Genomic DNA, 24,242 nt, shown 5'->3' with positions numbered 1-24,242 from the left:
TAGCACTACATTTTAAACTCCTTTGGATGGTTTTCAAAAATCCAAGAAAAACTATCAACCAAAGAGAATCCCTCGTGACAAGACTGAGATGTCACTGCAGGTACAACATACATATTCAACCTAAAATTAATGCTCCCCAGTTTTGTATTTTGGTTAGAAGCAATGTAAAATATGTGAGCTATTGGAGGCTGAAAGAATCTTTCCTCTTAATTATTTTGGATTGACTCCTAAATATTAGATCTTTGAATAAGCCTGATTCTGTAGGCAAATCCCCTCACTATTTTTTAATTTTGCTGAAATGGAAACAGGGAGGGGGTGAGAAAAAATTGAGAGAAGAGAGGTGACAAATAATTTTCCTTTTTCTCCTGCATTTTAATTTACTTAAGGTCTTTGTTCCCAGACTAGCAGCCGTAGTGGAGACTTCAGTAAGATAAGAATACACAAAAACTTTACAGTGGTGAGGCTGGCTTGATAGCTTGTGATGACATGAAAAGTCAAATTCAGCTAGAGCCTTGACTACAGATAACCTCACTTAGCATTGCTATCTTAATGAAAAGAAAAGAGAAAAGCCTTCCACCATACATCCATATTTACCTAGGACCTGCAAACAAAATGCCCTCTCGCAGAAAAAGCTTTTTAACCAATCCCAAACATCTTCTCACTAAACAATTAATCTGAAATATTTTTTAAAATACTGTCACCAGTGTTTGCCATTTTTAAAACCAGCTTCTGGAAATAATATTCATACAAACATACTTAGTTTTTAACATTGCTGACTTAATCCATGCTGACTGTAATTTGTCTACATGCCACATACGAACAGAGTTGTCCTACTGCATTAGAAATCATGGGATTGCATTCACAGCAGAAGCACCTACAAAATTATGCCTGTTATTTTTTAAATAACTTAGCTAGAATTTAAGTCCATCCATGCATGGCAATTCTTTCTAATATTAAAAGTATCACTTAAAAGAAGTGTGTACATCACCATAAATGCAAACTTCTCTGAGGTACAGAAACACTGTCTCAGTGGGCTTATCCATCTTTTGTGTGTGTGTGTGTGTGTGTGTGTGTGAGTGTACACTGAAAATTCCTTCATAAACAAACATTTTAAACCTAAATTGCATGATCAAGAGACAGAAATTTCGCTTGTTCTGTTTATGGCTCTTGCTTAATAGAATTTGTTGAGGGCTTTTTCCTAAACTTTCTTAATACCAGATGTTGTGCAACCTTTTTCCAAAGGAGGATCCAAACAGTGGTGAGACATCAAGATGAGTTGCAGCTCTTTCTTTTTCCTCCAGCAGAGGTAATAAATTGATTTCTGGATATTTTTCTGCCCCTCCTCTCTCAAATGCAAGTAGTCCTGCATGAGAGACAAACAAGCCCTTTTGGACAGCTTTCAGGATCAAGGCTTGTGTGTCCTCTTATCTGACTAGTAGGGCTGGGCAGATCTGCAGCTCCAGTGTCAGCTCCACATGAAGTTACTAGTCAGCTTAGTGCAACTACTTCAACAAGCCTCCTGAGAGAAAATGGTACTACTGTTTCATGTGCTTGAGCAAGAAACTAAAGAAACACCTTGCACAGTTGAAATTGTGCCATACATCATAAAGAACCAGTACAAAGTGTACGCTTTTTTTTTTTTGTTGCTCTGTCCTTCAACTAAGAAATAGTCAGATACATCCTGGAATACTTAAATGCTTCCACATGAGCAGGGCAAAACATAACAAAAAAGAAAAAAACAAAACCAAAAACCCAAAGAAACCCACAAAAATGAAACAAACCAAAGCAAACCAAAAAACAAATCCCAGACCTCTTGTTAGTTGTATTACATACATTAAGCTCTCTCACAAATGAAATTGTCCTGTAATCAAATCCATTTTGGAAAATGGTAAAAAAATTAGTAAACCAAAGGGGAAAAATAATGACTCTAAATGGGGCAAAATAGCAGATCTATTGGAAACGTGACAAAAAGGGGATGTTAAGGAAAAAAATTAAGTGGAACCAACAAGGTTACACATAAGTAACACCTTAACATTAAATGAAATCTATTTTCCATTTTGACCTGGAAACCTCTTCCATTAATTACTAAAATCTATTTACACAGCAACTAGATAAAATCAATCTGATTGCTCACACCATTTTTGGCTCGCTTTCTGTGGGCTCTGAGCATCCAACAGACTGGCTCAAGAGAGGTTCTGAGTCTCCATGACATCCTAGCCATGATTTCTGCCATCCAAGCTCTTCAGTACTGGATGTGCAGCATTTTCTTCCTGGCTCTGCCCCCTTGCCCCCAGCAAAGACATGTATGGAGGCCGTGCTTCCTTCCAGCCTTATATGGAGGCAGAGCGTGCTCACCAGTATCTCTGTCGGGCTTGTTATGAGGGGTTCTGACAGGCCCCAGGCTGAGCTCCCTTACATTAACCAGATTAAAAGCACTGTCTGGCAAAAGTAGAAAAAAAAGTCAAACAGAGAAAAGTAGAAAGAGAACAGACAGTACTCGGAGAACTGGGAGAGACACAAACCTTCTTCTACACTTATTCCCCTTCCTCCTAAGAACAACCAGGAAACTTCCAAAAGAAGTGATATCAATGTATTAGTTGGAATTGCTCCAGTGACCACAAATATATATATATATATATATATACTCTGAACCTGTCAGCTCAGCCAAGACAAAGACACAAGTATGGGATATATTTCTTCTGCCTTGGAGAATACTTCCTCTTTAGCAGGCAGAGTCTTGCACAACAGAAGGTAAAATATACCTGGATCAGCTGTACTATCACTGGAAATGAGTGCTGCTGGAAGATTTCTGAGACAGGTATGTGCTTAGCTTTAATATCAGTAATCGAAAACTTCAGAAATTAACAAAGTCTGTTTAATGGAAAATCATCTTTATTAAATGACTTATTTGTTTTCTTATACCTTGGACAGCTGAACACTTTCAATTTATTACTGTGGTCTTTCAAAACTCATGCCACGAGTCAGAGTTACATTTTCTATCCAGTGATTCTGAGAGTAAAAGAAGGTGCACATTTTTCCCCCATATATAACTCGAGCCAAATTAGCTTTTAAGTGAAGCTCCATCACCCTCAGCATATAGACATCAAAGAATCATATTAATGTTCCTACAGCATAGCCTGTCTCAGTCTTGATCATATTTTCAGCTGTGGTTCTCTGGCAGCAGCTTGCCACTTAATTGAAACAATCAAGGTATGGTTAGAGAACAGAAAATTGTGCAAGGTTTTCAAGAAATTCAAAATCTAACCCATATAACTTCTGATTTTTCTGAAATTTATTTTTGGATAAACAGCACTACTAGCTGCTGGCTTCAAGCACTTACTTGAAGGGCTTTTCCCCGGTGTGTGTGCGGATGTGGTTGTTGAGCGTTGTGGCCCCGGCGAAGGCGCGCCCGCAGTAGCCGCACTTGAAGGGCCTGTCGCTGGAGTGTGTCACCACGTGGTTCCTCAGCTCCGAGGGCTGGGAGAAGGACTGGGAGCAGTGACCACACTGGTAGGGCCTGCAGTGGGAAAGAGAAACAGTGTGCCATCAGTGCTCGCTGTTGGCATGAGCAGGAAACCGCGCGGGAGGGGGCTCCTGACCTTCCCGGTAATTTCCAAAGAGAACTGTGGGCGTGCTTCTCCGGGTCTCTCATGGGAAACACAACCCCAAAACTTCACAGCCTCCTTAACAAATGTGACGTTCTTGGGCAGGAATTAAATGAGTCTACGGGACCCAAAAACCATAGGTCAGCAAACTAGTGAGCCTGCCCTGCACATCTGCCTGCCTTAGTTCTCTCAAATTCGACGGTACTCTTTAGTCAAAAAAAAAAAGATCAGCACACATTGGAGCTGAGGGACTCCTGAAGTCCTCTGTTTGTTGGTGAGAGCTGCAGTCTTACTTGCAAATGCATGTCTGATGGTTATGTGCACATCCTATCATTATTCTGTAGCTATTCGCAGTTAAACTCCTCATATTGCTTTGGAGGTTTTTAGAGGTCACCTATTTCAATAAAAGACTTTGAAAAAATGACGACTGTATTAAAATTATCTTTCTGTTTTCTTATTTCAGTTGAAATCTTTACATTTCATTAACATTTTTTCTCCCATCTAGATTGAAAATGCCAATTTTGGGGATCTTGAAAGGAAACCCAGAACTCGGGTTTTTCAACAACACATCTTGTTAAAAATAAACATAACAAACAAACACACAAAACTGACTGATATGTTACAAATTCAGAGTCATAGCAAGCAGACTGCAAACACAGGAGAAAAAAAGGGATACACGACAGCAATGTGAGACTGGTCTGCTGAAATGCTAACTAAAATAAAATGCCAAGAAACCATGCCTATATATGTCTCTTTGGTAAAAGTGGCTTTATATCAACGTCCTATGAGGGGTTTTTTTTCCATTTCACATTTGTTTTAAGTTAGCAGCAGAGTTCTAAATGCTTATCAGACTGTTTGCTAAGAAAATTAAGGTCCTTTTTCTGGAGGGATAATAATAATTTTAACCCTACACAACATTTTAATTCTCGGTGTCTGCATTTCCAGAGCCAATGGCCAACACAACATAATTGCTCTCTCTGTAATAAATGTATATGTTTAAATGGCTAGAAACCAAAACTAAAGGGAAAGAGACAATGGTGACCAGGCATGTACAATTCAATTAAGTGCAAAATAAAGTGAACTATCTCATTTGTCAAGCGAACTGCTTAATTGTGGCTACTTGCATCACTGAACACAAATACTATTATTTTACAGTGCTTCAGAGCACTGAACCCTGATTGTAGAATTTTTTAGCTTGATTAATAGCTCAGTATTCATCAATAACTCAATAGCTTACAATTTTAATTACTTGCATTTGAAAATCTAACTACTCTCCAACAAGTTTGAAAGTAAGATATGAAAGCTGTGGAAAGGTAATTTAGATGATGTGGCCCTTAAAGATACATAGATATATGTAAAATAACATTAAAAACCCAAAACCAAAGAAAGTGTTTTCCTGTTTCTCTTACTGAAAGACAAGTAGTAACATGCCCAGTTTTTACCTTTCTTGGAGTCCAAAGTTAATATACACAGAAAATATTTATCAAATTTAGTATGAAATTTCAAGAGTTGGTAAAACAAAGATAACTGGCGAATGCAGTAATCAAACATTTTTAAGCAAAATAATGCAATAATCTATTCCATTTCCAAGAAACATTGATTTTTTTAATAGTGAAGGAGACCATTAACATCTATTAGCCTCTGGTTATCTATTTTTAACAGCAACCACAAAAAATGATGCAATGCTACATAAAGCAAATTAATCTTTTTATTTTTTAAAGTGATAAATCAATGTGATTAATTTAATGAAGTGAAAATTAACATTGTAACTTGTCTGTAAACAGTCAAAATTTCAAACCAGATGTAGGTGAACATTGTGGTGCCAAACAATATGGGTTCATTGATTCAAAATAAATCCCTTCTTTACAAAATACTCAGAATATATTTCACTGGCTTACACTCAAGTAAATCAGCCCTGCAAAAGATCACCAATTGTTAGATCACTTTGACTCTATTTTTCTGATTGATCCACATCTTGGGAGAAAAACTGTTAAAGTTACCCTCCTCTTTGCAGAGGATGAATTTATCCAGTTTATATCCAGGTAATTCTAATTAATGCAAAAAGGCGTAATTTTTTAAAAGCTTAGATAAATTACACACATTAGGCAAAATTAATTTTTAAAAGAGAGCCTAAAAATGCATTAAAATACTGTAACATCTTAAAAATGCTCTAATTTACACAATTGCAGATTTTAATATGCCAACTTCTGACAGCTTTTGGATACTACTGTTTTTCAAAGAGCAAAAAAAAAATAAAATTACATTTCAATAAGTACAAAAGTTATCATTCTGTTCTCTGGTAACAATTTTACTGTGCTTGGAATTTTTTTTTTTTTCTTGGAAGAAAATAAAATCAATATGTTATTTTTCAAAAAGAATGAAAGTGGTGCTGAAGGAGTGGAGAGGAGCCGTGCTCGGTTCAGTGAGTACATTGACATGGGCAGAGCGCACCTGCCTTTGATGCAGCAGTTATGTCTTCTGCCATCACTTTTGTCTGCTCTGGGACAATGAATTCAGATGGTGACCTCGCTGTAACAGAGTTTTGCAGACAAGGAGGAACAGCGACAAAGAGACAGAAATGTTGGTCTTCACAGGCTGTGCTCTCAAAAATCCACTGCTGGGCTGAGTGCACTCCCAGCTCAGAAAAAGTTATTTCCTTGGAATAACCAATACATGTATTGTACTTTCTTGAGTTTCACAGTATCCATGTCAATCAAAATCTTATCAGACAGTAATTTTAAGTTACAGTTAAGAGCAGCTAAGCTGATTACAGCCCTATGCAGATGAGAATGATGTTCTGACAGCCATCAAAATTAGTTCTAATGTTTTTTATTGAACACCTAGTTACATGGGAGCTTTTAGCTCCACATCTTTCTTTTTGAGCATAAAGAAAGGAAATCTACTTACCCAGAAGAAAATTTTCCTGTTGGAAAAATTATGCTGTTGTTATTAATCCCATGCATCATTGATAAGCTACCTAGGTTTACTGACATTTACAATCCACCAGCCTTTTCTAGAGAACTTAATCCTACAGTCTCTGACTATATGATGACCCGTATAGGAACACAGGCCATCCAAATCTCTGAGAGCAATTCTAATGTAATAGTTTTCAGGTTTTGTGGTAATTTATAATTTGAGCTTTTCCAAGTTGTGCAAGATATATTTTTCAAAATGAAAACGCTATGGAATAAATTTTGATCTCTAAGCTAGACAATCTCTTGAATGATTTTGCTCTTTGGTGAGGTCTTTTGCTGTCTTAAAATTTTCTTACTTTTGCAGCTAATATTTTTTTGGGTGAAACTACATCACGTATGGACCAGTACCAAAGTCATACTTCCCTATAAGGCTTACTGAACCTCACCAAAGCTCATGCTTTAGGCAGGGAATGTAGAAACCCTAACATGTACAAAGCATGTTAAGAGAAAGAAAAATCCATATGCTTTCATCTGAAATAGCTACTGAGACACAGCTGTGCATTTAGATTAATTCTTTCTAGATTTTCACTTAGCAAAACTGACATGCCTTTATTTGTCTTTTACTATTCCTCTTCCAAAAGACTATATTTTCCAAATTCTGACTCCAAAGTCTATCTAAGTGTTACAAATTTATTTTCCACAACATAAATTTTTGACCCTTTTAATTATTAGAACCTCGGAAAGTCCAATCATTATTTTCCACTGCATTTTCAAACTATTCCTTTATGATCAATAGGTTTTTAGTGTGGCCTCGTCAGAAGTGAATTTGCTCTTTTCAGGGGGCATATGGAATTCTAGTGTAATCTTAGAAGAGAAATTGCTCATTAAGAGTGAGTTCCTGAATACTTGTAACTTTGTCACTGCAACTCTCTCAGCCCAGTGAGACAAAATAGTGCAGCACTATATTCTTTTCCCTCAGAAAGTGCTAGAAAAGCACCAGCTGAAAGGAGAGACTGGCATGGGATTGAAAGTGCTTTTCTCCCTGTTGATGACTAAGTAAAAATCCAACATGACCCTAGTTATAGAATGGTCTGTGTTGAAAGGGGCCTTAAAGAACATCTTGTTTCCATCCCTTGCTATGGGCAAGGACATCTTCCACTCAAGGCCCCATCCTGTTTGGCCTTGATCATTCCCAGGACAGGGCATCATCAGCTTCTCTGGGAAAATTTCAAGTCTGTCTCATTACCCTCACATTAAAGAACTTCTTTCTTACATCCCATCTAAATGGGATGTAGTTTAGTTTAGTTTAGTAGTTTAGTTTAAAGCCATTATCCTTTGTTCTATCACTAAATGTCTTTACAAAAAATCTTCTCCAGCTTTCTTGCAGGCCCCCATGTGTACTGGAAAGTTTATATAAGGCATCCCTGCGCCCTTCTTTTCTCTACACTGAACAGCCCACACTCTCTCAACCTGCCTTCATGCCTCTGATCATCTTTGGGATTGTGCTCTGGACTGTCTCTAGGAGATCCACATCCTTCTAATGCTGGAATCCCCAGAGCTGGATCCAGTGCTCCAGGTGGAGTTCCACAAAAGTCGAATAGAGGGGGAGAATCACTTCCTGCCCATGCTGCTTTTGACACAGCTCAGGACAGGTTTGGCTTTCTGGGCTGCAAGTGCACACCTGGCTCATCTCCAGCTTCTCATCCCCAACATCTCCAAGTCCTCCTCCTCAGGAACATTCTCAGTCCATTCTCCACCCAGCCTGTATTTGTGCTTGGGATTGCCCTGAACCACTTTCACTTGCTCTTGTTGGATCTCATGACATTCACCCAGACCCGCCTGGATGGCATCCCTTCCTTCCAGCATGTCACCTGCCCCACAAAGCCTGGTGTCATCAGGAAACTTGCTGAGGGTGTGCTCAATCCCCCTGTCCCTGTCACCAACAAACACTGCTAAATAGCATCAGCCCAGAGAGCAGCCCCTAAGGAATATTCCAGGTCTCCTCTTGGAGACAGAGCCATTGACCACAACTCTTTCGAGTGCAACTTTCCTGCCAATTCCTTATCCATTGAGACATCTGACCACCAAATAAATCCATGTCTCTTCACTTCAGAGACAAGATGCTAGATGCAAACACTTTATACAGGTTGAGGTAGATGACCTCAGTCTCTATTCCTTATTCACCAGATGTGTAAACACTGCTGCGTAAGGACACCGAATTTGTCAGGCATGATTTGCCCTTAGTGAAATTGCATTGGCTGTCATCAGTGTTATTTCCCATGTGCCTTAACCTAGTTGCCAGAGGGATTTGCTTCATGCCAAGCACCAAGGTGAGACTGACTGCCCTGTAGTTCACCAGGTCTTTCTTTTTAAAAGCGGAGGTTATGTTACCCCTGTTTGAATCAGCAGAACTTCACCAGACTGCCATGACCTCTCAAATATGACAGATAGTGGCTTAGCCACCTCAGCCACCATTTCTCTCAGGCCATGCACATGCTTCTCACCAGGCCCCAGGGGCTTGCACACCTTCAAGTTCTTCAGATGGTCTTCAATCTGATCTTCTACAGCTGGCAGTTCTTCATTCTCCCAGTCCCTGCTTTTGCCTTCTGTGACAGGGGTGGTGTGACTGGAACATTTACCAGTTAAGTTATTGACTAGCTCAGCCTTTGCCATGTCCTGGGTCACCAGTTGCCTCCTGCTTCATTTTAGAGAGGTCTCACATTTCCCCTGGTCTTCCTTTTATCACAATGTAACAGCAGAAGTTTTGTTATCCTAGATGTCCCTGCCCACTTTTAATCCTATCAGGGCTTTAGCTTTCCCAAAGGGATTTTTGGCTGCTTAGACGATCTGTCTGTGCATCTCCCAGGCTACCTGTCTGTGCTTGCATTCTCTGAAGGCTTCCTTTTTGTCTTTGAATTCATGCAGGAGTTCCCTATTCATTCATGCAGGCATCCTGGTGGTTTTGCCTGACTTCCTCTTTGCTCCTGGGCTTCAAAAAGTGATTGCTCTCACGGTCTCAAAGAGTGGGACACCGGGCTCCCTTGAACCCAGGACAGCGTTTCTCATTGTTATAGGGTGGAGGCTGCCACACCACAGCCTCTGCAAGAAACCCCACCAGCAGCACAGTTTGAGGTGGGGCCAGCATCAGCTTTCAGGATGTGGCCTTTATACAATGCACAGCTTTGAGAGCACAGCAGCAGTCAGGAGTTAAGTCACTGTTGTTCTCAAAGGAAGGTATTTTTGAGGAATGCTTTCTTCCAGCAAGTTGAATTAAGGCTGGAGAGCAAAGTGACACCTCAGGACACTGCTAACTTGCACAGAGAAACATCCCTGGCATCAGCAGAGCCATGGGGGCTACCTTCTCTGCCTCTGCACTCCACATCCCCTGCCACACTGGTGCTCCCCTCAAGCAGCCCAGCTGCTGTCCTGAGGACCTTGGGCACCACGCAGCAGCAGGGGTGGCAGAGCTGGACCTGCTGGGAGCTCTGCAACCCTCTGTTACAAATGCTTGTGAAGAAACCAGCCAAAGCAGAAAGCCAGCACACTTGGAGCATCTGCAAGCTGCTGAAGCTGCCAGGGAGAGTTGCTGCTCTGTCGACCTGCTATTGTTATTAGCTCTGAGTACTGGGCATTTGCAAGCCTTTATGAGAAGATAAGGCAAGAACCAGCATTAAATTCAGCATGAAGTTTACTTTAACTGAGCAATACTCAATCAACAGAAATAGACAACTCTTGCTCAAAACACTTATATTTTAGAAGTCAGTTTTGGAGAGGTTAGAATCAATTAGTGGATTTTGGAAGACCATCAAGGTCAAAGACACAGAACCTATAAAGAAAATATAAACACAAAATGGACTAAACCATGACGTTAGAGAAAAACATCTATTAAATTGGTAACTTCTACTTCCTGTTAAGAAAAACAAAAGAATAGAAAAAACATGCATGCTATTTGATATTGAGGTGATATTGCAAAGTGTGAGCATAATATCTTTTGAGTAAAGAAGAATTGTGAGTGCCAGAACACATCCATAATCTACCATCTATGAACACATTTATGGAGTGTGCTTTCCCTCAGATTCTCAGCTTGAATCCCTGGCAATCAATGAGAATATATATCATACAGATGCCCAGGTTGTGCATGAAAATATGCCACACAGAAGTTGTGAGAACTGAAGCCTTCTGCCTTCCCTCAACACCAATGTATCCTGAATCTGGTGATCATAGTGATACGGAAGAGTGATGTCATTAAAAAAGATTCTGTCATTATCAGAAAAGTGGTTGCTGTTAAAAAAACCAAAATAAAAAATTGTTCATTGTAATAAAGAGTTTTGGTTACCCCCTTTTTGAGCCTTCCAAACAGGATTGTTGGGAATTTCTGCAGCAGAAGGGAGGAAATAATAATAATAACAAAAACCTAAAAAAACCAAAAAACAAAAAAAAAAAAAACAACTAAAAAAACCCCAAAAAAACCAACAAACAAAAAACCCAACCACAAAAAAAAAAACCCCACCCCAACAAAATAAACAAACAAACAAAAAAAACCGCTACAAAAATAGATTTTCTACTCTTGCTTCCAGAAATGTGTTCTCAAACTGTTTCTGTCTGGCCAAGGCTTAAGCAGCTTTTAAAGGCTCAGAAGGTCCCCGAGTTCAAGATTTTACAAATTTAAATTTTCACCTCCCACACACACTTCGACCCCAATTACTGTTAATTTCAAAGAGAAGCCCTAAAAAAACGTAACAAATGAAAAATTTTTTGGTGGAAAGGGGAAGTATATAAGCAAACCAGTAAACAATTCAAAGTGATTTTAAATTAATTCTTAATCTTTAAATAAAACAAAAATTACAGCAGATTATTTTAATAATTTCTCCTATTTGGGATTCATAATGTTTTAAAATAATTTTTATTTATTAAGTGATCTGCCTGATAAATACAATCATTTATTTCTTACTAGTTCATGGAGTTGTATATTAGAAAATGTATATTAGGGCCTATTCATGTCTGCTCTCATTCAGATGTTTTCTTAATCTCAGTTGCTGTATTATCTTTGTTTGGATTTCTCAAGCTTCTTGTAGTCTGCTTTTCTTGTATTTCAGGCCATGAATCAGACTCCTGTACAGATTCAAAGGTGTTTTCTCTGCACAGCACAGTTGCAAAACAAACACGAAGCCAAAACAGATAGACTAAAGTCTATTTCCTAGAGAGGACAGGCCCTGCTGTTTCAGTCACATCAAAGATACAGTGACTGGTGTGCTTACAAATTGCTGACAATAAATGAGGGGTTGTTTATCAGCTGGGGCAGTGCTGCAGATGTCATTGAGAAAATAAAAACCAGGGAGCTGCATCCAGTACTTTGGGCTGGCAAACAGGTATTCTTTCACAAATCATACCTTACTTTCGTGTCTCCTGGAAATTTTGTACAACACTGTAAAAATTTTTCATTCTAGAAAAATGCTAAGTGTTTAAGAAACCAAAGGCCACTTTTTCTAGACATTGTATCACTAAATAACTGGTACTCGCTAAAAGACAAAAAGTTTCCTGTGATGTAAGCTCAGACTGTAAAGGTTTCTAAGCAAGGAAATGATAACCCAGATCCTAGGACAGTTATTTATGGTAATTTCAAGCATGGAATGAATTGCAATGACCTTAATCATAGCAGGATGATTTCCTACCATGCCCTAGGGTATTCTGAGCTGACAGTGCTCCAGACTTTCCTGAGGAAGCTGCTGGCTGGGTAGGCACAGGAGGGACTGAGAGGTAAGACACCATGAATCAGCACCCTACTTATGAAAGTGTTCACTTTTAAGAGTAAAGACCAGAAATCCAGTCTGTGTTTCAGACAAGCTGCTTAGGAGGAAATAAATAAAAAAAGAATAAAAATTAATTTTAAAAAATTAATCTCTCACCTCCACAATGAAAGATCTAATGGTAAGACAGATTTATCCTCATTTTCTTTCTCTGACAAAATAAATATTTAGCTGTCACTTAGAGTGAATAATAGTACTATTAAGAGAGACCCTTCTTGCATTAACTATTATCTGAAACTTGCTTCTTCACAAAGGAAGTCACTAGTTCAAGCAAAGGATGAAATCTAGGTGTCACTCCTGACTGGATCACTAAAAAACTGTGTGGAGGGCCTCACAACGTGCTTTTTCCAGTCTCTAGCCTCTTCCAGGATGCACCATTTTATGCTTTACAATATGCCTAGGATGCTTTAATATTGGAAACACAAAAGTCTGTGGAATGTAGGAGAGCAGACCTTTCAGGACCAATATTCTAAATTGTGACACCTAAATTACCAGTTTTGTCCTACAACTTCCTTAGCAAGGCTTTTATTTCTACTGAGGCAAGCATAAAATCCAGAAAATTGTTGAAAGGCCTTGTTCATGTTCACAATATTATAATACTATCAATTTTTAATTTTTATTAATATTAGCTTGGAATCTAATTAGTCCCTAACATGCTTGACATTTCTTCTGGAAAAATAAACTTATTCTCTCCATACCCACAGAATCACACAAGCATATGTGTACATGTAGATAGTACACAAAGTACACAAGGACACACAGATATGCACACAAACACATGTACAGACTCAGTCTTTGCTACTTTTTTGATAGGGTTTTTTAACTCTAATTCACAATTAAATGCTGCTTTTAGAACAACTTTTCAGGCATTCAGTTGTTATGCTCAAATCTGCACAGCTGAAGAAGAGACAAAATACGGACAGCCTTTTTTATCGAATTAATTTGATTTTTGTCTTTTGTCCTGCCAGCTATCAAAATTGTCAAATAAACCACCTTTGATTCATAAATAATGGTTCCATTATATTTACTGTGCCACCGGTCAGAGTACCTGAAATTTTAATTCACTTGTTCAGCTAAATTTCATCCTCAGTTCACAGCCATAAAATTCTGTATTGACAAACTTTCAAACCAACTTTGACTCTGAGGTATCTAGTCAACATTTTTCTTCTGTGTGGATATTAGTTTATTGAATAAGTGGCATCTGTTTTCCTCCACATCACTGGTGGAGTAGGTATTTCCTTTTGACAGCTTTGTACGATTTATGGGTTTGCATGCTATGAAGAAAAATAGTACTAAGCAAAAAATTCCAATTCATTACCTCTTAGTACTTAATTAAGTTCATACACATTGCACACTATAGGTGAACCCTGAAATGACTGTGACAGCCACTGAGCAGCAAGTTAGATTATCTTTGGAAGACAGAGAGACTTTTAAATATCTTGACCTCATTTTTTCCATCTATGATATTAATAAATTTTCATTCTATTTTGTTGCCTCCATCAGATGTACCAAACCATTCTGAAAACAAGATTATATCCTTAGCTATTTCCTTTTATCTGCACATTTAGGTACTGAATGTTTTTACAAATAGTGAAGGCAAGCAATAGCTTTTATCAGCTTACTTCACAGAGCTGCAGATGAATTATGTCATACAGGCTCCTCATAATAACGGTTTGGTTTTGAAAATGATAACAGCTTGATAAAAGAAGAAAGCAGTGGATCTGGCTATCAGTAGATACAGAAATAAAGAGAGCCTGGGCTTTACCTGTCGGGGTTCTGCGTACACACATGCATCTGTAAGAGGATCCGCTGGGTGAAAGTCTTAAAGCATTGCCCACATTTCCAAAGATGCCAGTCACTGAACTCAGAATTTAGTTGGCTTGTTGAAGTTGGGCTTGCAAGAACTCGTTGGTTTTTGACACTGATCTGGTTAAATCCTGACTCGATGGACCCAGACTTATCCAGGAGAGAAAAATTTCTGCTACACGGAGTCTGTGGAAATACTACGGATCGCTGTGGAGTGGCAGGGGATAGTTTGCTACTTTTATTAAATGGCTGTAGGGTGTCTTGTCTGGACATGGCCTCCATTACAGTCGAAGGGACATTCACTGGGAGAAAACAAGAAAAGTAAATAAGATCCTTTTTACGCCTTTTTAAAACTAATACAATTTTGGGACACCAAAAAAAAATCAACATCCATTTTCTTGACACTACAATGAAACAATTTCATTTAAACCAAGTACAAAAAGAAAAACAAGGAAAAAAAAAAGAAAAGAAGGGCTTGAATGAGACAGTGATCTGAAGGAATGGTGCGATTCTGTGACACTGAAATGAAAATTCATGCAAGGGAGTATCTGAGACTGAAAGGACCCAGAGAAGCCTGACTGTGATAAACTTCTATTACACTATGGGATTGTCATCTGAAAGAAAAAGCTGCACCACTTGTGATACCCTGACTCTGGATGTTTCAGTCAGCATGTCTGATTGCTATATCACAGACAAGCATGAATCTTTGAGAGCATGGAGAAAAAAATCCCTGCTGAGATCCTCCTTGAGATACAACAGGGCCTAAATATCTCCTGCAGCAATAGTTCCCTTTTTCTACGAAGGGGTGGCGTCTATTACACTATTACATCTCACAGATGGTCACACTGCCAATGCAGTAAGAAGCCAGGGACTTCATCATGTATCTTATGCCTGAGGTTAACACCAGGTAGGTCACCATGAAACACTGCAAGGTACAGGCAGAGAGATCTTCATGCATCAGTTTCCCACCTACAAAACAGGCATAGATATGTCTTAAAGTCCCATGAAAATTGTTTCTAGTCTTATGATGGTCAATTAACTATGGCTAAAGAGGCACTCAGATATTTCAGTGACAAATGCAATATGCTTTCTGCAAAGAAGGGATTTAGAGCTGAATTTGAATGTTTTGTGGTAAGAAAGGCAGGAGGACAAGCAAGTAGAAGAAATTGAACTGCTGCCTCACACCTTGAGAACTGTCTAGATCGTACAGTGAATGAGGCAAGAGTCCTGTGGAAAAATAATCGGCTGACAAAAGCTTGCACCACAATGCAAAAATAAACGTAATTTAGGCCACAGGACCAAGTAACTTCTAATGCTTTCAAATTTTGGCACACTCAGACCCATGAGCTATTATTTTAATGGAAATTTTTAAATTAGATATGTTATATACATATAAGTCTCTCTACACAAATTTTGTTTCAAACAGTTTATATATACAAATAGGTACATAGCATGTATTAAACTGATGATTAGAAACTACAACTCTGTTCTGGTAAATCATGATGATAGATTTCTAAGAGCAAACATGAGAATTAAATTTCAGTTTTAAGCTGAAATCACCCAATATTATTTAATGTTAAAAAGCCCAAACAGACAAATAAACAAAAAAAAAAAATCCCCAAAACAACCACAACTTTATATTTGGTGATATTTTAAATCATGCCAGTTGCTTTAGAGTTATGTTCTAATATCTATGATCAATCATAACAATTCCAATATTATACTATTAGAAGATATTTAATTCATGTCAGTTGAGGTCCTTCCTAATCTTTTCTTTTTTGTAGTATCTGAGAACCTCATTTCTAAGTAGGTTTAAATCCATGGAGCTGTCTATCACAAGTTTCCAGACACAGAATACATCTTCTATGCCTCTGCAATACCAGGAACAATTTGTATGCTATCATTTTGCCTCAATATACTCAGAAGAAGGAGATCACCTTTTTGTTTTCTCCTATTTTCTTTAAACTGTGGTCATAAAAGTCCGCAGAAGCAATGAGCTCAGTCTACTCAAGACCTAAGGAATATAGGCAGAACTTGTTCTGCTGACAATACCCTTGTGCAGAGGATAAGCAGAAGGTACATTCTGGGACTTTAAGTGGGACTAAAGTCCTATACCAGTCTGCAGCTGGCTCTGTGGTCGGAGATTAATTTCATCTACTCATGTCAGTGTATCTATGAATGAAATTCTGGTTTGTCTCACAGAGAAATAGCAAGAGACAATGTATGTAGATATTATCCATAATTATTTTCAAATAAAATTTTTGTGGTCTTCAGTTTCTAAAGACAAAATAATATTTCTATATTGTACATTCCAGAGCAGGCTTTCATCAGCAAATATTTTGGCCAGAAACTAAATTTCTTTTAAACTTTTCTCAAACTCAAATGACTTGAAAACCCAAGATGAGAAAGGATGTTTATTTTTGACAGTTTAATCCCTGCTATCTTGCTGTTTAATTGCTGCATGATTCAGTATTTAAGTTGTTACAAAACACTAGTTCTTCCTTGCAGCTCATGCTGCTTAAGTGTCCAAGTACAGGACCAAAAACATACAGCTTTAACATCATTTACTAAGTGCGGGCATTCACAGAGTTACTTTAGACCCAACTCAATGGGTCCATTATTGTTTCCTTCCACTACATAGATACATTTAGTTGCCAAAATGGATGCAAGCTCTAATCAAGTCTCACACACAAGCAGTAAAACTGAAGGTTGTGCCCGGATCACCCATTTCTATTACAGACAAAGGTATCCAGCACTAGATTGTGTCTGTGTTAAAAGTAACTATTCATGCTTAGTGTCGTGAGGATCCCTAGCAAACTAGAAATAAAATGTTGAGAACAGGTAAAAGAATGGATGAAAATGGGGATGGTCAGGATGGAATAGAGATTTATTGTCATTTCAGGGTGCTTACATTCAGTTGGTATTTTTAAAAGTAGGGTTTTATGTTTAACCACAAGGATCTAACCTCTTTAATCAGCCAGTCAAAGCTTTTCTCAACATGCTCAGAGGTAATAGAAAAAAAGAATCACCAACAGAGGCCCTGTGGTCTTGCAATGCATTACTGTTTTGGCAAGACAGTGTTTTGTGATGGGTCTAGTAACAACTGGGAGAACCAAACAAACTTGTTTGCAATAAATTAATTAATCACTTATACAGAACAGTGGTTCTAACCATACCATAATTTTGCACAGTGTATCGCCTCGCCTTAAATACACTGCAACTTTCCTTAAATGCCATAGAATCATGGAATGGTTTCAGTTGGAAGGGGCATTAAAGATCATCGAGCTCCAACTCCCACGCCATGGGCAGGAGCTCCACCAGGACAGATTGCTCAAAGCTCCAGGGACAGAGCCCCCTCTAAAATGCTCAATGGTGAAACTGATAAGGCACGAAAGAGGAGTTATGGCTTACACAGGTAGAAATGCAAGAAAGAACTTACAATTTTCATCTTGTGCAATGCACTGGAGAGGGATTCCAAAGAAAGATGTGTAGCTGTCATTGTACCACACTAACAGCTCAGTACCCCTGGGGATATCTATACAAGCCCGGTAGAATATATTTGACCTAATCAAGAAAAAAGAAACATGGCATAATTTAGGAATAGTACATGGTATTACAGTAGAAATTCATTGTTTTGGAAGCATTTCTACAGATAACAAAATGAATAACCTACCGATTGCTTTAAAACCGAATCTGTCATTAGAGAATGACTTTGTTCCTGCAGCACAGGCTAACAACATTACAGACAAATTGTATCTAGCATATTTAAATGCTAAGGCTTCAGAAGTACCAAAATACCATAGAAATACAGGTATTTTCTTGCAATGTGTATTTCAGGGAATTTTGGAATGGCACTTTTTGCTTACACAGTATAACCATCCGAGTGGTGTACACAGATCAGCAAGTGCAGCCATTTAAACAGCTTTGCATCTGTCACCTGCAAAAGTTAACATATTTTAGGGCAGACAACACTTCTTTTGTGAAGAGAAATTAAATTAATAAATACATTTAGCAAGAGCTTTGAGATAGTGTGGAGTGACCTTTCATGGCAGTAATATACCATGAAAAGAGAGATCTTGGGTTGTTGAGAAAAACAGACTTTGACTTAGGGGAAATAAAAAAATTGGGATTAATTGGATCATGCAGGGCTAAAATCTTCACTGCATGGAACATGAGGGCAGTGCCAATGATTTAGTATGTACAAATCAGGGTTACCATAAGTGTGTAACTCATTGTTCCTCTGGGAGAAGACTGGGTATTTCTAGACCACGGAAGTGGGAACACAGTGGGGGAAAAGGGAAAATCCTAATGTCTTTAGCATAAAAACAAGAGCCTTATCCTGATCTTGTGCTGATGCAAATAGAGTGACACATCTGCAGTTAAGATATTTACATGGCAGCAAAAACTGTGCTAGATTAGAATCAGGCACAGGATAAAAGACAAATGTTATCAGTTTGCAGTGGCTTTTCCCTTATGCTTCACATGGAACAGTAAAACATACTCCTCTGAGATGGATAGAAATTCAATATATACAAGAAGAACAGTCCACTCTTGCTGAAGGATTACATACCAAAGTGATACAGTCAAAGTACCAAGAAATGACCATTTTTTATAACCGCTTATGTAAGGCAGAAAAACATCTATAGACCAAAAAAAAAGTTAGGCCTCAACCAGTTTTCTGAGTGAAGAATTGCTACAAACATTATTCTGAAGTTCAAGATAAAAGTGTTTGGGGTTGGTAGGCCTTAAATTTAGACTTTCTATAAAGAATTGGCTGTAGCAATGCAATTTGTTCCTTGTATAACACTGCAGACATAAGGAGAATCTTCTACCACATTTTTCATGGCAGTGAGATATGCACTTGTCAACATATTTTGTCACCGCAAAGTGGCTCTTGGCAACAGGATCATAAAGATCAATAAAAAAGTGCAGATTCTCAATATTTTACTAGCAGCTGCAAAAATTTCATTTATCTTGTTATTTTCCTCGCTTACTGCCACCCTGTCTCAGGAGGGCACTGCTAGCTAAGCAGAACGGTTTTCTTAGCCTTCTATGAATATCTGACAAAAACTCTCCCTTTTGTGTCTCCCCTTCATCTTCCTTCCTCCTCCTTCTCCTCCTCTTCTTCTCTCTCCCTTTCTTCCCAGAGCCTTGCCTTTAGTTAATTCTTTCCACTGTTACATAAAAATGAAAATCGGAGCCGCACTATAAATTACCGGCATCTCTTAACTTGAGAAAAATTGAGTCTACTTTGTACTTCACCCTTGTAACATTTCATCTCTCAGTTTGGCTTCCCTTAACATAAACACAGCAGCCCAGCAAATGAATGTGCTAAAACCAAATGACACACTTTGCCGCTGAAAGAGCAGAACTGTTTTTGAGCAATGGGTGGTCTGTGGGGCTTGGAGTAGGCAGGGAAAAAAAAAGTGTAAGTGTACACCGTCCCTTACAAGTGTGCAGAGCTTCCAAAACTCGCAGAAATCTCTGCATGCTGAAGTACATCAAAGGGATTTTTCCCTTTTCGGATAATATTTCCTTTGCTGACATGTATTTAGTATTGTGGTTGGATGACTCATAAAGATAGCTTCATGGCGTCCCAACGCAGTTGAAGCAGAACACATGCCAACAAACATTATTGTCAGCCTCAAAATAAAAACAAAACGTTCAGCTAAGGGTCAATCAATCAAGATCACTTTGAAGAAAATTCCATTTAGATATTACAAATCATAACAGAATGAATTTAAACCAGCTGACTTTCTGTGAGGAGGACGTCCATGTACAATAAAAATTAGGCTGGTTTTTCAGTGTCCAACTTTTCTATTTTCTTACACTTGGATGCAGTCACTGGTGATGGATGCCAGTTTTTTAAATTGTGTTTTTGTAGTTCATTTTATAAAGATCTGAAGTAATCGAAAACAGATCAACAGAGGGAACTCTAAGTAAAAACTCCATCATGAAAGGAGAGTTGTAAAATCCACTTAATATTGACAGATGTGTAATGACTTTCTCATGTTCACTTTTCATTTAGTTTTGTCATCTATATATATATGTACGCATATTTTTTTTCTTATTTTTATATATGTATGTGCACGCACACATCACCGCATAGAGAAATAGTCCACAAGATACCTACAAAAATACTCTTTCATCACAGCGATCTTTATTCATTACCCAGGGTGTTTCTTTAAAATCCTATGATATTTTAGCTATAGATAGCAGATACCTAAGTATATAATAAAAGATCTGTAATGTTTTAATAGGATTGTTATTTTTTTAACTGCAGCATTGTTTAGTCAACTGGCCAGAGAATAAAAAAGTTGAAAATGCAATTGAACAATTTTACCATTGTTAAATTGGATCCCTATGGGATAATCAAACTTTATACATTTCATTTTAGCTTGCTGTTGTATGTTTTATTTTTAATTTTAAAGGTAGTTTAAATAAGTTTAAGATTTCTCCTAAATAAAAGAAACTCTGCTCTCTAAAGCAACCAGCAAAAATCATTGCTCACTGCAACTGGCAAGCCTGGGGCATTCTTTGATGTGCTTCCTACCACATTTAATAAGGCCAAGCAGTCGCTTCTGATTCTAAGGCAAAAGGTTTGTTTATAGCTGAGATCATGTATTTATGTAATGTGTTGTCTGGGTTTTCTGGACCTATTTGCAAGCACAAAGCAAAATGTACCATAATTTCCTTACATTTTTCTTCGCATTTTGACTTTCTCTAGCCAGTAGCATAAGAGGTACAAGTTGTAGCAATCTTGGCTAGCAGGTGCACTCAACAAAAAAGCTCGAGGTGCATGCACAGCCCGTGGCTGACCCTCAGGATGCCTCCGGGTGCCACTTTTCCCCCTCCCCTATCACACACATCCCTGTTAAGGGTGGAGAACTGCTTGTGTTGGCTTGCCTCTGATGAGGATGTTTGAAAAAGTGCAGAGAGCTCTGTGCAGCAGGGTGGTCACACAAGGGACACAGGGCTGCCCTCCCTCCCTGGAGCTTCCCCCCATGTGTGCTGCCCCACGTCCTCCAGAGCTCTGACACTGTCTTTGCAATCAAAGGCAGCAGTGCTCCTGACGGCGACAGCCTGATAAAACACTCTCATTTTGTGCCAGGGGGTGAATCAAAAATGACTTTACCTGTACTGAACCACCGTTAAGTTCTGCTCCCCGCAGTGCCTGGCACATCGGATGTACCTCATCCAGCTGGACTTGCTGGGCTCTCCACCATCGATAAAGTGCTGCAGTGTCCCGTCTTGGTCATATATCTGGGGGAGATGTCACAAGGTCAAGCAGTTAGAACAAATCATCAGCAATCATTTTCACTGCTTTGCTGGTGTCTCTCTGCGGCTTTTCCAGGACTTTATTGCCATGAAGTTTGTCATCTGCGTCCTGATACTTTTAGAAATATACATGAAAAAGCAGAAAAGTATTTTAGGGGGATGCAAGTTTATCTTGTTTCTCTTATCAAGCCAATCTTTTCATATTAAAAATATTTGTGGTGTCTCAAAGATGTGACCATGTTTCCCAAAGAATATTTAACCTATTTTGACAAGCTGGCCTTAAATAATGAACTGCCAGATAAACAAGAAAATCTGGATGTAAAGTGTGCAATAAAATGGCTGGGACATCTGAGCAAGGGGCAGTAGCAATCCCTAAACAAGGTTCCCTTCCTTCACATCTCAGTTGCAGCAAGAGTAAGTACTTCAGCAGCCTTACATGTTATGTTAGGGAGTCGTAGGATTCATTATATCAAAACAAATGAGACTAGAAGGGAAAACAGAGTTGATGATGCCTTTTGGAGCTCCCTTGAGACATACAATTTTTTTGAAGTACTGAATGAGAAACCAGTCCTGAGGGAATCATTGTTTTCCTAAAAATGACATCCCTGCTAAGGACATGAGAGCCAGTTATGGTGATTTAAAAAAAGATGGTAATATGTTTCTATTTAAAAATGGATGCTCCCTCTGAAGTCAAGAATAGAGTTGCTCTGGAGATTCTGAAAGGAAACCATAAATGTATCATGCATACCTACCCCCCCGACTGCTTAAAAATGTTTTCTAGGTAGGTCTAATCCTACTAAAAGTGTGAGATGACACAAGGTTTTTACTTGTTACACAATTACTTTGGCAAACCTCACAAATATTTCTGAACAATTAGGTGCCTTTCTCAAGTCAATCTCATTTTCATGCCTTTTGCCCCATTTGCTTTAATATCCATACCCCAAAAATGTTACTCTTTTTGAAATTGTATGAGACTAAATTGACGTCTTCTTGAAAGTATTAATTCTGCTAACTAAAGAGGAAGCACATTTATTACATTGAATTGAACACTTCTAGTGTACACAGACTAACAATCTATTTCAATATTAAGAAAATAATCTCAGAAATTGTGTGACTATATTTCATACTTATGATTTTTTAAAAGAGGGTTTCCTACAATTCACACAAAAATATTCACAGGAATCAAAATCTAGTTTTTTTCCTCCAGCAAAGGAGAGTCTCAAATTCATGCACCAGCCTTGCTTTTGCTTTTGGCCCACTGGGACTGCAAGTAATCAGGAGGAATATGTCTCTTGCAAGAGAAGAAGAGACACAGAAATCAAGTATCTGTGGTGATCCCTATCCTTTTTTCCTGAGTGTCTGTGACAAGGACCAGGTGGAACCTGGCCAAATACTCCTGTGTTGGATAAGCAAGAGGCTACCCCAACATACACTGAGTGGAATAAAGTCAGAGAATTAGGAGTCATCAGAAGTAAACAAGTACTTTAATCCCAGTGATTAAGTAGATTTTTTTATAAATCATAACATGCTGATTATCAGCAAACACCTATTCTTATGCAAATATCTTAATGTATGTTGAATATGTGAGCAAAATACGCTAAACTATAAAAATCTGTGAAGAAATTGGAAACGTTCTACAGGACATCAGCGTATAAAAAGGAAGAGAAGGAAAAATTAATGACTAACAGTACTTGGCTGAAACCATTTTGGCAATATCTATGCAAACATTCTCAGCAGTGTTTATTACCTATCCATTTACATGCTGTTTCTTCATATTACAATATATGTCTTAAAATGAGGCAAAAACAATTCCCATAAATAAAGAGCTGATAACTTCCTAATCCCCAAATGATATGAAACAGGAAAGACAAAGAGGTCTGCCATAATCAGTAGTGACACTCATGTCTTGGCACACAGAGTCCTACCCAGAGCTTGGAATAAATAGACAGTCATTAAATGATATGAAAAATTAAAATCTGTCATGAGAAATAGGACTGGATCTTTCCTGGGCCTTGGTCTGGAATTGGAAGGACTGTGTTGCAAGACTAAGTATTTTCAAATACTTTGTTCTGCAATTGCTGGTGCATCAAGTGACACTATGCCCTCTTTCCTGGGAGGATATTACCAACATTGCTGCATAGTCATAATCTATCCAACAGCATTCTTAGCCCTGTTCTTACAGGATTGTAAACCCATCTGTAAAGAAGCAGAAGCCCCAGGGCTGGAAGGTAAATAACAATACTGTGTTGAATATATTTGTCAAATTGCATAATACAGGTTAAAAATCTGGAAAAAAAACCAAAATTCAGATATGGCTATTATTTTTCATCTCACCATCATGCAGGAGTTCTTATTCATTTTACAGTAATATAAATCAGGAAACCAGGGAGAAATAACTGCCTGAAGAAACCCTCATGAGGGAGCAAACCATAAGCTCCAATAACAGAGAAAAATCAAACCTGTAGTGCAAGCTGTGAACACAAGCACTACATTAAACAATGGATACATATTTAGCCACATCTTTCTTACACATGCATACATCCTTAAACAGTCGTACTACCTATTACAGAAAATACTGCAGAAACCTGTGATAAACTGATGTTACTGGAAGCCTTTGACTACCTCACTTGGTCATTACATCCATCTACACTGGCATAAATTTTCACACATTGCAATAGCCTCTCAGCAAAATAGAATAGCATTTCTCCAAGTCCCTTCAGACTCTGCATTTATTTTTTCTGTATCTCACATCAGTCACGGATCCGAGTAGTGAAAACCCAATTAGTTATTTCATTTTTCTCCTTTGATTGCACTTGGTAGTGTTACCTAAG

The 24,242-nt window shown here is 38.3% G+C and overlaps 1 protein-coding gene across 1 annotated transcript in view; it reads right to left on the bottom strand.

The window, feature by feature from the left end:
- Positions 1-24,242, bottom strand: part of PRDM6 (PR/SET domain 6) — a gene marked incomplete at its 3' end in the record, with an annotated part of 75,176 nt that overhangs the window by 3,609 nt on the left and 47,325 nt on the right. Inside the window, exons 4-7 of the mRNA XM_084225625.1 lie at positions 21,269-21,396; positions 17,573-17,697; positions 14,093-14,435; positions 3,341-3,517 (exon numbers count right to left, since the gene is read on the bottom strand). Of these exons, the coding sequence (XP_084081751.1) occupies positions 3,341-3,517; positions 14,093-14,435; positions 17,573-17,697; positions 21,269-21,396 (773 nt within the window). The remainder of the gene's footprint in view (positions 1-3,340; positions 3,518-14,092; positions 14,436-17,572; positions 17,698-21,268; positions 21,397-24,242) is intronic.

The sequence above is a fragment of the Fringilla coelebs genome (assembly GCF_963513975.1).
Source record: "Fringilla coelebs genome assembly, chromosome: Z".
Classification (NCBI taxonomy): domain Eukaryota; kingdom Metazoa; phylum Chordata; class Aves; order Passeriformes; family Fringillidae; genus Fringilla; species Fringilla coelebs.
The sequence above is the reverse complement of the archived record's forward strand: the minus strand, read 5'-3'. Positions and strand labels throughout refer to the sequence as shown.